This window comes from Pinus tabuliformis, chromosome X (assembly GCF_031772625.1).
Source record: "Pinus tabuliformis cultivar Carrire ecotype Pingquan chromosome X, CPIR1, whole genome shotgun sequence".
In the NCBI taxonomy this organism is placed as follows: domain Eukaryota; kingdom Viridiplantae; phylum Streptophyta; class Pinopsida; order Pinales; family Pinaceae; genus Pinus; species Pinus tabuliformis.
In genome coordinates this window covers 1,327,654,218-1,327,666,865 of record NC_142308.1, presented here as the reverse complement: position 1 = coordinate 1,327,666,865, position 12,648 = coordinate 1,327,654,218, and the positions used below count along the sequence as shown (strand labels likewise).

The 12,648-nt window shown below is 40.2% G+C and overlaps 1 protein-coding gene across 1 annotated transcript; it reads left to right on the top strand.

The window, feature by feature from the left end:
- The first annotated feature begins 496 nt into the window (after nucleotides 1-496).
- LOC149144986 (uncharacterized) lies at nucleotides 497-4,483 on the top strand. The gene is made up of 3 exons (XM_089452326.1): nucleotides 497-971; nucleotides 1,092-2,098; nucleotides 2,429-4,483. Exons 1-3 carry the CDS (start codon nucleotides 497-499, stop codon nucleotides 4,481-4,483), a joined length of 3,537 nt encoding a protein of 1,178 aa, XP_089308452.1.
- Nucleotides 4,484-12,648: the final 8,165 nt, after the last annotated feature.

Below are 12,648 nucleotides of genomic sequence, written 5' to 3'. Positions count from 1 at the left end.
CCTCCCCCTCCGTCGTCATCCACTACTCCGACCACTCTGCCCTTTTCATCTCCGCCCCCCTCGCCATCATCATCCCGTTCGACCCCATCCTACCCATACTCCCTTCGCCCTCGCTCTTCACATCTGGAGGTCTCTGAGACCCTTTCCGGGCTGGGTATTGTCCCTCTAGGCCCTGGGTTCCTTACTACCCGGGGTCGCAAATCATATCTCAATAAAGCCATTAGGCACGCGGGCGCGGAAGTAGCAGCTGGGCGTCAAGCCACCATCGACGGGGTCCTTAGAGCAACAAAACCCTGAAGATCGGCCCCCCATGAAGTGCATCTCCTTCAACTGTAGGGGCCTGGCTAGCTCCCCAAAAAAGCTAGCCCTCAAACGACTTTTTGAGGTCAAACTTCCCGATATCATTCTCCTACAAGAGACCCTTGGATCTGCAGAGTCTACTACACGAGCCCTAGCCACAGTAGGAGCCCGATGGAACTTCATAGCTTCGGATGCCATGGGCAGATCGGGTGGCCTGGCGTTCGGATACAATCCCCGTTCTATCAGACTTGACTCCTCTTGGGGAGGTCATGGATTCCTAGGAGCTGATATATTCTCTATCGAACCCGGCCTCTCCCTTCGCATTGTCAACATATATGGGCCTTGCCAACAGAGGGAAAATTATTGGAGACAACTCCTCAGCTGTAATCTATTATCACTTGATCACATTATCATAGGAGGAGACCTGAACTTCTCCCTGGGATTCAGTGAGTCATGGGGATCATCGGCCCAGATAGATCCCCTCACAGATTTCATGAGACGGTTATTGGAGCAGCATGACCTCATTGATATCCCACTGCAGAAGCCTCATCCTACATGGAGAAACAGAAGGATAGGATCGGCTGCCCTGGCCCGAAGATTGGATAGATTCCTAATGAAAGGCCCTCTGATTCATCGACTGCACTCATACAAACAGTGGGTAAGCAATGGAGGTATCTCAGACCACTCCCCAATTGCTATGGAAATCCTGGGTCCGCATCTGAAACCAAAAGCACCTTACAAGTTCAATCATCTGTGGCTATAAGACCCTAGCTTCTCTAATTTGATTACAGCATACTGGAGAGCTCACCCCATTGATCGAGAATCCTCGATGGCAAGGGGATTTGTTAAAAACCTGACAGAGCTCAAGCATATAGTGATCAATTGGGCCAGGGAGAAGAAGAATCGAGAAGATGAGCAGCTCATCAAGGTAGAAGAAGACCTGAAAGCTCTTCTGGACGAGAGAAACTTGGGGTTCACAACACAGGATGACAAGGCCCGCCTCGTGGAGCTGGAAAATCAGAAGAATAACATAATAAAGGGTAGGGAGGAATCTATCAGGCTCCGTAGTAGAGCTACTTGGCTTAAAGCCGGAGATGAGAATACCAGATTCTTCCACAATTTTGCCAAAGGAAGGAAAGTGGCAAATACCATATGGAACCTCCCTCTCCCCGAGGGGGGTCTGGCAGACTCCTTTAACAAGCTCTCAAATCTGGGCACCTCTCACTTCAGAGACCTATACAAGAACAATGCAGGTACAAATCTGGCAGAAATCATCAATGTGGCCACACACTTCCCCAGATTTGTAGAGGAGGAGGAATCTGAAGACCTTGAAGCCCCCGTCACTATGGCAGAACTGGAAAGTACTATCAAATGGTTTCAAAAGGAAAAAAGCCCTGGGCCGGATGGCTGGACTATAGAGTTCTACATTGCCTTCTTTGATCTGCTGGGAGGAGATATCCTAAAGGTTGTTGAGGAAAGCAGGACCTCGGGCAGTCTCTACAATGCTATTAATTCCACTTTCATTGCCCTCATCCCTAAATCGAATAACCCATCCTCATTTGATGACTTTCGCCCCATATCCCTCTGCAATGTCCTCTATAAGATCATCTCTAAGATCATTGCCAATAGGATCAAGCCCATTCTTTCCAGACACATCTCCCCTCAACAATTTGCATTTCTGCAAAACAGGCAGATCCATGAAGCCATTGGCTCGGCACAAGAGGCGATACACTCCATTTGGACTAAACATCTCAAGTGTATCCTGCTGAAGATAGATCTATCCAAGGCATTTGACCGAGTAAGCTGGCTATATATAAAAATGATCCTTATTCACATCGGTTTCCCCCCTACCTTAATCAACTGGATCATGGCGTGCATCACCTCCCCCACCTTCAGTATCTTGATCAATGGATCAGCCTCACACTTCTTTCACTCCGAAAGAGGGCTGAGACAGGGCTGCCCCCTCTCGCCACTACTCTTTCTTTTGGTCATAGAAGCTCTAAGTAGGCTTATCATCTCTGCAAAAAGGGAGGGGACTATCAGAGGCCTCAAAATCACGGAAGTATGTTTCCTCACTCACCTTCTATTTGTAGATGATGTCTTAATTCTATTGGATGGCAGCGTATAGGACTCAACTTCTTTCACTCGTATCCTTGATCTCTTCTCAAAAGCGACGGGCATGGAAGTGAACAGATCAAAGTCCACTATCACCGCGGTGGGTACCACAGCAAATGAAGTGCTCGTGGCCAGACAGGCTTTTCCTTATACCACCCAGCCACTGGACAGAGGCCTAAAATATCTAGGATATTGGCTAAAGCCAACATGTCAAAAGATAGCTGATTGGGTATGGCTAGTATCAAAGATAGAAAAAAGATTAACATGCTGGAGTCACAGATATCTCTCCAGGGCTGGGAGACTAACCCTGATAAAATCTGTACTTGAAGCTACCCCAGTATTATGGATGGCATTAGCTTGGATACCCCGGAACATATTGGCTAAACTACAACAGCTCTGCAATAGATACTTATGGGCTGGCAACCAAGACAAGCGCATCTTTGCCTGGATTGGCTGGAACAAGATTGCCATACCCAAGAAATGGGGAGGTTGGGGGTTGAAGGAGCTCCCTATCTTCGCAAAAGCACTAGCAGGAAAAATGGGTTGGGCCCTACTGACGACCCAAAGTTTATGGACCAGCATTACATTCCACAAATACATATGGCCACTCAGCATCTATGACTGGGTAAGGCTCCCTGAGTGGAACAAAACTGGCATATCTTCGATATGGAAGGCCCTCTTACATTCACTGCCTCTCATTAGAGACAACCTGGTCTGGCGTATCAGAGAAGGGAACAGTGCAAGGATAGGTCTTGACCCCTGGACGGGGAGTGGGGGAAGGCATTCACTACCTCAAGACCTGGTTGCACACCTCACAGCACGGAACATAAAGGTAATCTCACAGATTGCGGACCATGACCATTCGGATATCTTCCACCAAGCTTGGAAATCAGCGCACCAACTAAACCTCCCTGGAAGATGGCATACAGCATGGGAAGAATACAGAGAAGCCTTAACAGAATCTCACATTAGAATCACAGAGGGCCCGGATGAACTTGTATGGAACCAGGCAGAACACGGGGTATACACACCCAAGGATGGTTACATACAGCTCATTGCTCATAAAAAACCTGAGGCAATTGCTAGTTGGTGGCAGAGTATTTGGAAACAAACCGCTTCCCCAAGATCAAAGCTCTTCAATTGGTGCATTCTGCGGAATAAAATTCCCACCGGAGGCCAGCTTATGAAAAGAACCCTGCATGGCCCCACGTGGTGCGTACTATGTAAGGCGGACTCAGAATCTACAAACCACTTATTCCTAAAATGTCGTTCGACATTGAACCTGTGGAAAAACCTCAAGCCTTTCATAAACTTCGCGGGCGATTGGGCTGGTACTGATATCATAAGCGCATGGACTGATTGGGAAAAGAATAACAGAAGTTCAAAATCTATCAATCTCCCCATCATTGTAAACTGGGCCATTTGGAAAACAAGAAACAGTGCGATATTCGAAAACAAGCCAATTCACTGGCCACTGCTAGAGGCTAGTATTGTAGCTGCCCTGAGGGAACTACCCGACCCACCCCCTCCCTCAACTCGACAACCTGCCCTGCCCCCTCCCATTGACCCAAGCACGCCTTGGGCATATTTCGATGGGGCGGCAAACCTGCAAAGATGTGGTGGTGGCATCATCCTACATATATCAGAGAATCATCACTTCAGAATTAAGGCTGGACTGGGAGCTGGAACCAATAACTTTGCAGAACTCATCACTATCCGCCACTTACTTCACTTCGCCTTGAGGCATCATTGCACTAGCATCAATATATTTGGGGATTCTCAGATCATCATTAACTGGATAAATGGCACAGCTACTTGTCACATGCACTCACTCAGCATTATATTACATGAAGCACTGACATTCAAATCTGCTTTTAACAATATTACTATCTCTCACATCTACAGGGAACACAACAAGGGTGCCGACAAATTATCCAAGGAGGCAGCGCTGATGGACAAAGGCATTTGGGAGATTACAGAGGTTAAAGATCAGCAGGAACAAAAATTTTTCCACCGACCATATATAGACCCGGGATATCCAACCTTGGGTCAGCAAGTAGCACAATAGGAACCGCTTTTATTTAACAGCAGCACTTACATAGACTCATACTGAATTTTTTGATATTTTGAAAATGAAGAACAGGATACTGTAATAGAACAGTCCGCATACCCTGCGCGGTAATGCAATATAACAGCTCAACTGTTAATACTTGTAAAAACAGACACTCTCATGTAAATTTTTTGCTTATTAATGCAATATTTATGGATTTTTCCAGAGGAAATATATATATATATATATATATAGATATATATAGTTTTTTTTTTGGCATGTTTGTAAGCTAACAAAAAATTGTTTTGCAAAGCACATTAACATATATTTTTTCAAATTGTTTTACAAAGCACATTTGCTTTCATACTTGTATGACAAAGTTTGAAAATTTATATTCCGCCGACCCCACACACCACCCCCCCCCCCCCCCAACCACCCCCCCAAAAAAAAAACTTGTAATTTAATTACAAAGTAGTAAATTTAGTAGGTCTTGTTTAAATCACATTTACATCATATGCATATACAACTAAATGGATGCCACATTCATATAAATCTGAATTACAAACTTTTCAAGTATTATGTCAATGGTTGTTTCATTTACAAAGCACAATTACATTGTAGTAGTAAATTCGGTGGGTTTTGTTCAAATCACAATTACATTTTGTGCATATACAATTGAATGGATGCTGCATTCATATAGACATAAATTACAAACTTTTCAAGTATTATGTCAGTAGTTGTTCTATTTACAAAGCACGATATATGGTGTTGCCCAATTTGATATGGCTCTTGATATGGAGAAATAAGGAAAATTGTGTTGATAATTTGCAGAAACAAGTAAGCAAAGTACAACTCCAAGAGATGTGTTGGATAATTTTAATGTAAAATTGTTTAATTGCATTTCCAATTAGGAGGTAATGTTTAATAAGCAAAGTTTATAAATACAATAACAGATTATACTAAACTGCTAATTTTTTTTCTAGATCACTCGTATAAATATGCATTTACTTCACTAGGCAAAATATAGGTAGTTATATATCACTAGCGATTGTGTGTTCTTGATTGCAACCCCCTAAGGGTGTTGCTATTCTTGGATACAATCAACTTGTTGATGACCTTAATCACCTATACGACAATTTTGTTTTGAAAGCAATTCAGAATCCATGGGCTATGAAACATAGCAAATTTAAATCACTAGATTTTACAAATTCAATGCCCAAAAATTGATTAAATTTTTTTGAAATATGGAAATCACGACGGACATGCTTTCCAATAATAATGATGGTTACTGTGTTTTCATTCTTGATATTTAAATTGATATGTTGTGATTCAAACATAAACACAAACCAGGTGAGTTAACTTGTGACTATTTACTTTGTTTATGTCTCACTAATTGTTGATTTTGAGTCACTAGCCATAGCATTATTTGTGAAGTGTTTGGGGTTTTTTTTGTTCCTATATTTCAATTTTGGGGTAGAAAATGTCTATAATAACAACAAAATGAATGCATATGAAGAACATTTTATGGATTATTGGCAATTTTGTTTGATTGGTAAGATATGGTTTATATTAAAAGGATAAAAAATGATAATATAAAAAAATGTTTGAGAGGTAAAACCATAACAATGAACAAGAAAACATCATCAACATGTATGATCAACCATAGTCAACTATGGGAGGTCAGTCATAGTCAACCATGGTCATGGTTTATCAAGGTTAGCCATAGTTTAAATTATGCTATTGGTAATTCTCAATCAATGTCAATAATTTTAAGTCAACCACAGTCAACAATAGCCAATCAAAGGTAAACATTGTTTGAATTGCTGAGAGAGTGGGTTGCATTTTATTATAGGATAAGAAGGTAAAAAAGTTTATAACTCCAATCACACTAAAACCATATCTTGCTAAAAACTTATGAAAGATGGTAGAAAAGTTTGATGATTTACGTTTTAAAAAAGAACAAAATCTTGTAATTCACTTGCAAAGTAGTAAACTTGGCAAGTCTTGTTCAAATCACATTTATATTATGTGCATATACATCTGAAATTGATGTCACATTCATATGCGTCTGAATTGATAGTCATACAATGTTCACTATACAAATTGGTTAAGTATTATGTGAACAATTATTCCATTTACAAAGCACAATTGCATGATATTGACCAAAGTTATCATGGTTCTTAACATAGAGAAGTGAAAAGGGTTGTGTTTATAATCTGCAGGAAGTAGTAAGCAAAGTGCAGTTCCAAGACATGTAAGTGCATGCTCATTCTTCAAATGTCCAAGTTAAGCCTATGTAGTCAAGTCGTTTTTGTTCATATTCAATGCATAATAGAAGGACCTCTAAAACACAAAGCAAGTTAGAAGCAATGTGAAACAAAAAGTAAGTTAGAAACATTTTAAAATGGAAAGCAAAATAGAGACATTTTATGATATCATTTAGTGAGAATATTTCAAATTGTTTGATGTACCAATTTGGCATGGCTCTTGATCCAAAATGGATCCAAAACACCCTCTAAGTCTTCAAAATAAAAAAACTATCGCATAAGGAAAAACCTTACAAAAGGCAGAAAACACTATCGGGAGAGAAAAACATGAAGAAATGGCCAAAAATAGAGTTATCGAAGGCTTGGACAGCGAGGCATAGGAGCCATCAGATTTGGTCGATCATCGGTCTAGATCCGATCGGCATATCACAATCAGCGAAGGCAATCAGAGGCTATCATATGACTGTTGTGACAACAATTAGCGCGAGCCAACAAGGACTGTCGATTAGGCGCGCAAATCGACGGCCCAAGTTAACTTACAATATCGCGTCAGCACAATACAAAGGATCACTTATACAAAGGCCGGGGGACTATGCGATGTGCGATTGTGATATCGTAATATCACATCGGAGCAATGCAAAGGAGCGGGGCCGATAACAAATGCGACTGCGATAGTCAGACCCGATAAGATTATGGATGATATTTGATATATTTTGAGATCCGGAAACAGGGCTTTTTCTATGTAAAATTGTATTTTCGTTAAATAAACGAAAAAACAAAGAAAATGCGAATAAAGCGATAAAATGGACCCGAAAGGGTTTATACATGCAGATATATATATATATATATATATATATATATATATATATATATATATATATATATATATATATATATATATATATATATTGAATTCCATAATGAGCAGGATTTTGGGTGGGCCTTAGGCGGTAAGTGGTATTAGACGAGCCACCTTATCCCATACACTGGCTGCCACGTGGCCAGGCGTCAGAGAGAGAAAACTACCCTTTTCAGGTGGTTAATCCCCATACGCATAAGCCGCTTGAAATGAATCTCAACCGTTGGATCAAGATCACTCAAATCAACGGTGGATATGCGATAGTGATATAAAGGCAGACCCGATAGGAGTCTAGGGCAGATTTAATGATATTTCAGGTCCGATAAACGACAGATTGGCAGATTTTCCCGTGTTTTAGTGTATTTCTCTGTGTAAATAGAGAATGACTATTCTGAGGATTTCAAAGGCGTCGATGGTCCTTCCGTTACAGAACAGGTGGCCACCATCCCTGAAGGCGTTTAACAATGATTGCTAACGCTTAGAGGGGAATTTGAGAGGACAAAGGCCAGGAGCCGGAGAGTCCAGAAGAGGAAATGAACAGATAGTGTCGATTGGCTTAAAAGCCGCAGAATGACAGAGATAGAGGCAAGCAGTGCCGAGATAGAGAGAAGACAGAGACAGAAAGCGAGAGGGAGAGTCTATGTACTGAGTAAGACTTGAGGGATTCAAGCAAACCCTTATTATTTCTTCATGTTGTGTTGAGACTCAATTTGAGCTCACATTTTGTAAAACTCTATTCTTGAAGACATAACAGAGAGGTCACCATTGAAGGCTGGACCAGGAGACTTAGCCCAGGAGTTTTGGGTGAACTCCATATTAAACTTGTTATTTTATGTGTGTTTGTCTATTATGTTTCTTTAACTACTTCATTGTCTATATTATTCACAATCTTATCGATCCATTGCACTAAGTAATATAGGAAAATCCATGCACATGAGTCTGTAATACCTTAATATTTGTCTAAGATCTCATTATCAGATCAAGTGGTATCAGAGCTTTAGGTTTGCTAAGGTTAGACAAGCTTGTGCTGGATTGTTGAATGTTAACTAGATCACAGCTCAAACTAGGAGAAGGAGAACTTCTTGAGGCTAGTCCAGAAATTGGAAGAGTCTATCCTAGGAGGATAATGGAAGAACAAACCCCATTGGAATCAGAATCTCAGTTCATGGATAGTTTCATGACCATGAGAGGCATGGTGGAAGAGATTGTTGGGTCCCTATAATACTAGTGATTACCCCATTACTATTGTAGTTATACCCCTTATTTATATTGATGTACCCATGTAGTGCCCATATTGTTACTATTGTGCCACATAGAAGCCCACTATTGTTATTGTTGTGCCCTACAATATTATTGTTATGTAGGCTTTGATTGTATTGGGACCACTTAGACTCCTATATATAGAAATGAGGTATTTTCATTTGTATCATCCAAGAATTGTTCATTTATGTAATGTAAAGGAGGTTGCCCCCTCGAAGAGGCTGAATTCTAAGGCGTGGATCTCTCTTTTCTATCTTTTTGTGAGCTGGTTTCATAACATTTGGTATCAGAGCTTTGGATTCTAGGGTTTCGCTGCTCCAAACAGGTCATCGTGGAATTTTTGCTATAACTTTTTTTTTGTGACGTTTCAGAAGTCGCAAAAAAAACCCATTTGAGAAGAATTGGCGCTGAACCTTGGGTCCGAATTTCAGATCGTTTCGCGCAATATTTTCGGAGATATGATCTGCGGAAGTTGGTCTTTTTGCAGACTCCTGAATTACACTCAAAACAGGTGACCTGGGGAAAATCGTCATAACTTTCTTTCTGAGCATCGGATTGAAATTTCGTAAGAAGTTACAGAAAGAGGACGAACTTTAGTTTTCGTTTATATATTTTTCAGAGTCAAGGGTTGAAACAGTGACACGTGGCACTTCATACAAGTTCGCTCTACTGAAACAGTCTATAATCAGGTCACTGCGGGAGATTGTGCATAACTCTTTCTTGGAGAATCCAATTTGGTTCAGACTAGTGGCATTGGAAAGAGGACACAGAAAGCTACTACAGATCACAATTTCAGAATTGGATGATTCGAAATTACAGAGGTACATCAGATTCAATATCAGGCTTCTACAAAGTAAAAAAAAGGTGTGTAGTTTTTATTTTTTATTTTTGCATAAGCTTGGTTTGAAGGAATTCAAAGGGCCTAGTAAAGCATTATTATCGGTAACTGATGCCCCGAGGAAAGAAAATGCAAACGCCTAGTAAGGAACCTGAAAGCTCTAGCATGACTCATGAAGAAGAGGAAGAAATGCTACATGATATATCAAAATTACAAGAACAAGTGCAACAAATGTCACGCTCACAAAAGCTAACAGATGCTAAGATAAAGGGCATGGAAGCTAAGATGGATGATTTGAAGACTGATTTGAAGACAGATTTGAAGAAAGACATGGCAAGTTTGAAGACAGATTTGAAGACAGCCATGGCAGATTTGAAGACAGATTTGACAAATTTTCTACAAGAGATACTTACTAATGGTGAAAAGGTTGTAAAGGAAACTCATGATGTGAACAAAAGTAATGTTAATCATGATTCCATAGATTCTAATGTTGGATCGAAGACCCACCATATTCCAAAAATCGATATGAGGAAGTTTGATGGGAAGGATCCCGCCACATGGATATTACAGATGGAGCAGTTCTTTGATCTCAATAATGTGCAAAACACACAAAAGGTACGTATGGCAACTTTATATTTGGAACCAAATCAATTTGTATGGTATCAATGGCTTTGCTCTCGTAAACAATTTATCACTTGGGCAATTTTTACGGAAGAATTGATAGCACATTATGAGGATACAAAAAACAACACTTTTTTTAGCCAATTGATAAGTCTCAAACAAAAGGGTTCAATAATGGAGCACATTGAAGAGTTCCAAAAATTGAACATAAGGGTAAAAGATATTCCAGAGCAGCATAGGATTGATGTGTTCATAGGGTCTTTAAAGGATAATATCCAACATGATGTTCGCCTTTGGGAACCTGATTCATTAGAGAAGGCATTCAGGTTAGCAAGAAAAATGGAAAGCAAAATTATGGCAACTAGGAAGCATACCATTCACAACTATAAAGATGGAGGCGTTGTTGCCCATAGTCTTCCACAACCTACAAGGTTGACACCACAACAATTGGAAGAAAAAAGAGCAAAAGGGCTTTGTTACAATTGTGATAGCAAATACACAAAGGGTCATAAGTGTGGTGAGAAGAAATTATTCTACATAGATTGTGAAGAGGAAGAAGAAAAGGAGCAAGAAAGGTCAAAAGAAGAAGATATACTCCAGGAACAAAGCCTAGATGAAGAACAAATAAATCCAACCATATCTTGTAATGCATTGGCGGGAATTACCACTCCTCAAACCATCAAGATAGAAGGACAAATCAAGAAGAAAAAGGTGATAGTGTTGATTGATTCAGGAAGCACCCACAATTTTATTCATTGTAGGGTAGCAAAAGAATTGAATTGCTTCCTATATCCAGCACCAGAGTGTCAAGTGATGATTGCAAATGGAGGAACAATAAATTGCTCTGGAAAGTGCCATAATATCAAGCTATCCATGGGAGAATATGTATTGACTAGCCCAATGCTTTCCATTCCAATGGGAGGTGCTGATGTTGTACTAGGAGTCCAATGGCTACAATCCTTGGGTACAATAGCTTTTAATTTTCAAGAACTTTTCATGAAATTTTCTGTGGAAGGAAAGGAAGTTGAATTAAGGGGTATTGCAGGGAAACCAGGAAAGATAATAAGCTCTAATGGTATGACAAAGCTTCTAAAAAAGCAACAAAGGGGTGTAATTGCACAATTATGTTCGCTAGATGTTTCCACATTAGAATCATCTATTTCTCCAGATCTCCAAAAAGTCCTGGACAATCATTCCAAGGTATTTGAGACTCCCAAAGGTCTCCCACCTATGCGTGATCATGATCATGCTATTCATCTGATTCCAGGAAGTGTTCCTCCAAACATCAGGCCGTACAGATATCCCTATGTCCAAAAAAGTGAAATTGAACGTATGGTTGCAGAAATGCTAGAGGCGGGTATAATTCAACCGAGTCAAAGTTCTTTCTCTGCTCCAGTAGTATTGGTGCACAAGAAGGATGGATCATGGCGCATGTGTCCGGATTATAGGGAGCTCAACAAGCTCACTATTAAAGATAAGTTCCCCATTCCTGTCATTGATGAATTACTGGATGAATTGCATGGATCAATTTACTTCACCAAGTTGGATCTTCGTTCAGGATATCATCAAATCAGAATGAAGATTGAAGACATTCCGAAAACGGCATTTAGAACTCATGAGGGTCATTATGAATTTTTGGTCATGCCTTTTGGCCTTACCAATGCACCTTCAACATTTCAAGGTTTGATGAATTCAATTTTCAAACCATTCCTTAGAAAATTTGTGTTAGTATTTTTTGATGATATACTTATCTACAACAAGTCTTGGAAGGATCATGTTGAACATGTCGACAGGGTGCTACAACTATTGGAAGAGAAACAATTATATGCCAAAAGATCCAAATGTTTCTTTGGAGTCCAGGAGGTGGAATATTTGGGTCATATTGTATCTCATGAAGGAGTTAAGGTAGACCCTACCAAAATTAAAGCCATTAAGGAATGGAAAATCCCCACATCCATAAAGCATTTGCGCGGATTTCTTGGGTTGACAGGGTATTATCGCAAGTTTGTTAAGAATTATGGGAGAATAGCAGCACCTCTAACGACATTATTGAAGAAAGATGCATTTTCATGGACTCCGGAAGCAACAAAGGCCTTTGAACATCTTAAAGAGGCAATGTGCCAAGCACCGGTCTTAGCTACACCGGACTTCACAAAAACCTTTATTGTGGAATGTGATGCTTCAGGAAATGGAATTGGTGCTGTTCTAATGCAAGATGAAAGACCCATTGCTTTTGAAAGTCGTCCAATCAAGGGAAAGTTTCTAAGCAAAGCTATTTATGAGAAGGAAATGTTGGCAATACTCCATGCACTTAAGAAATGGCGACCCTACCTAATGG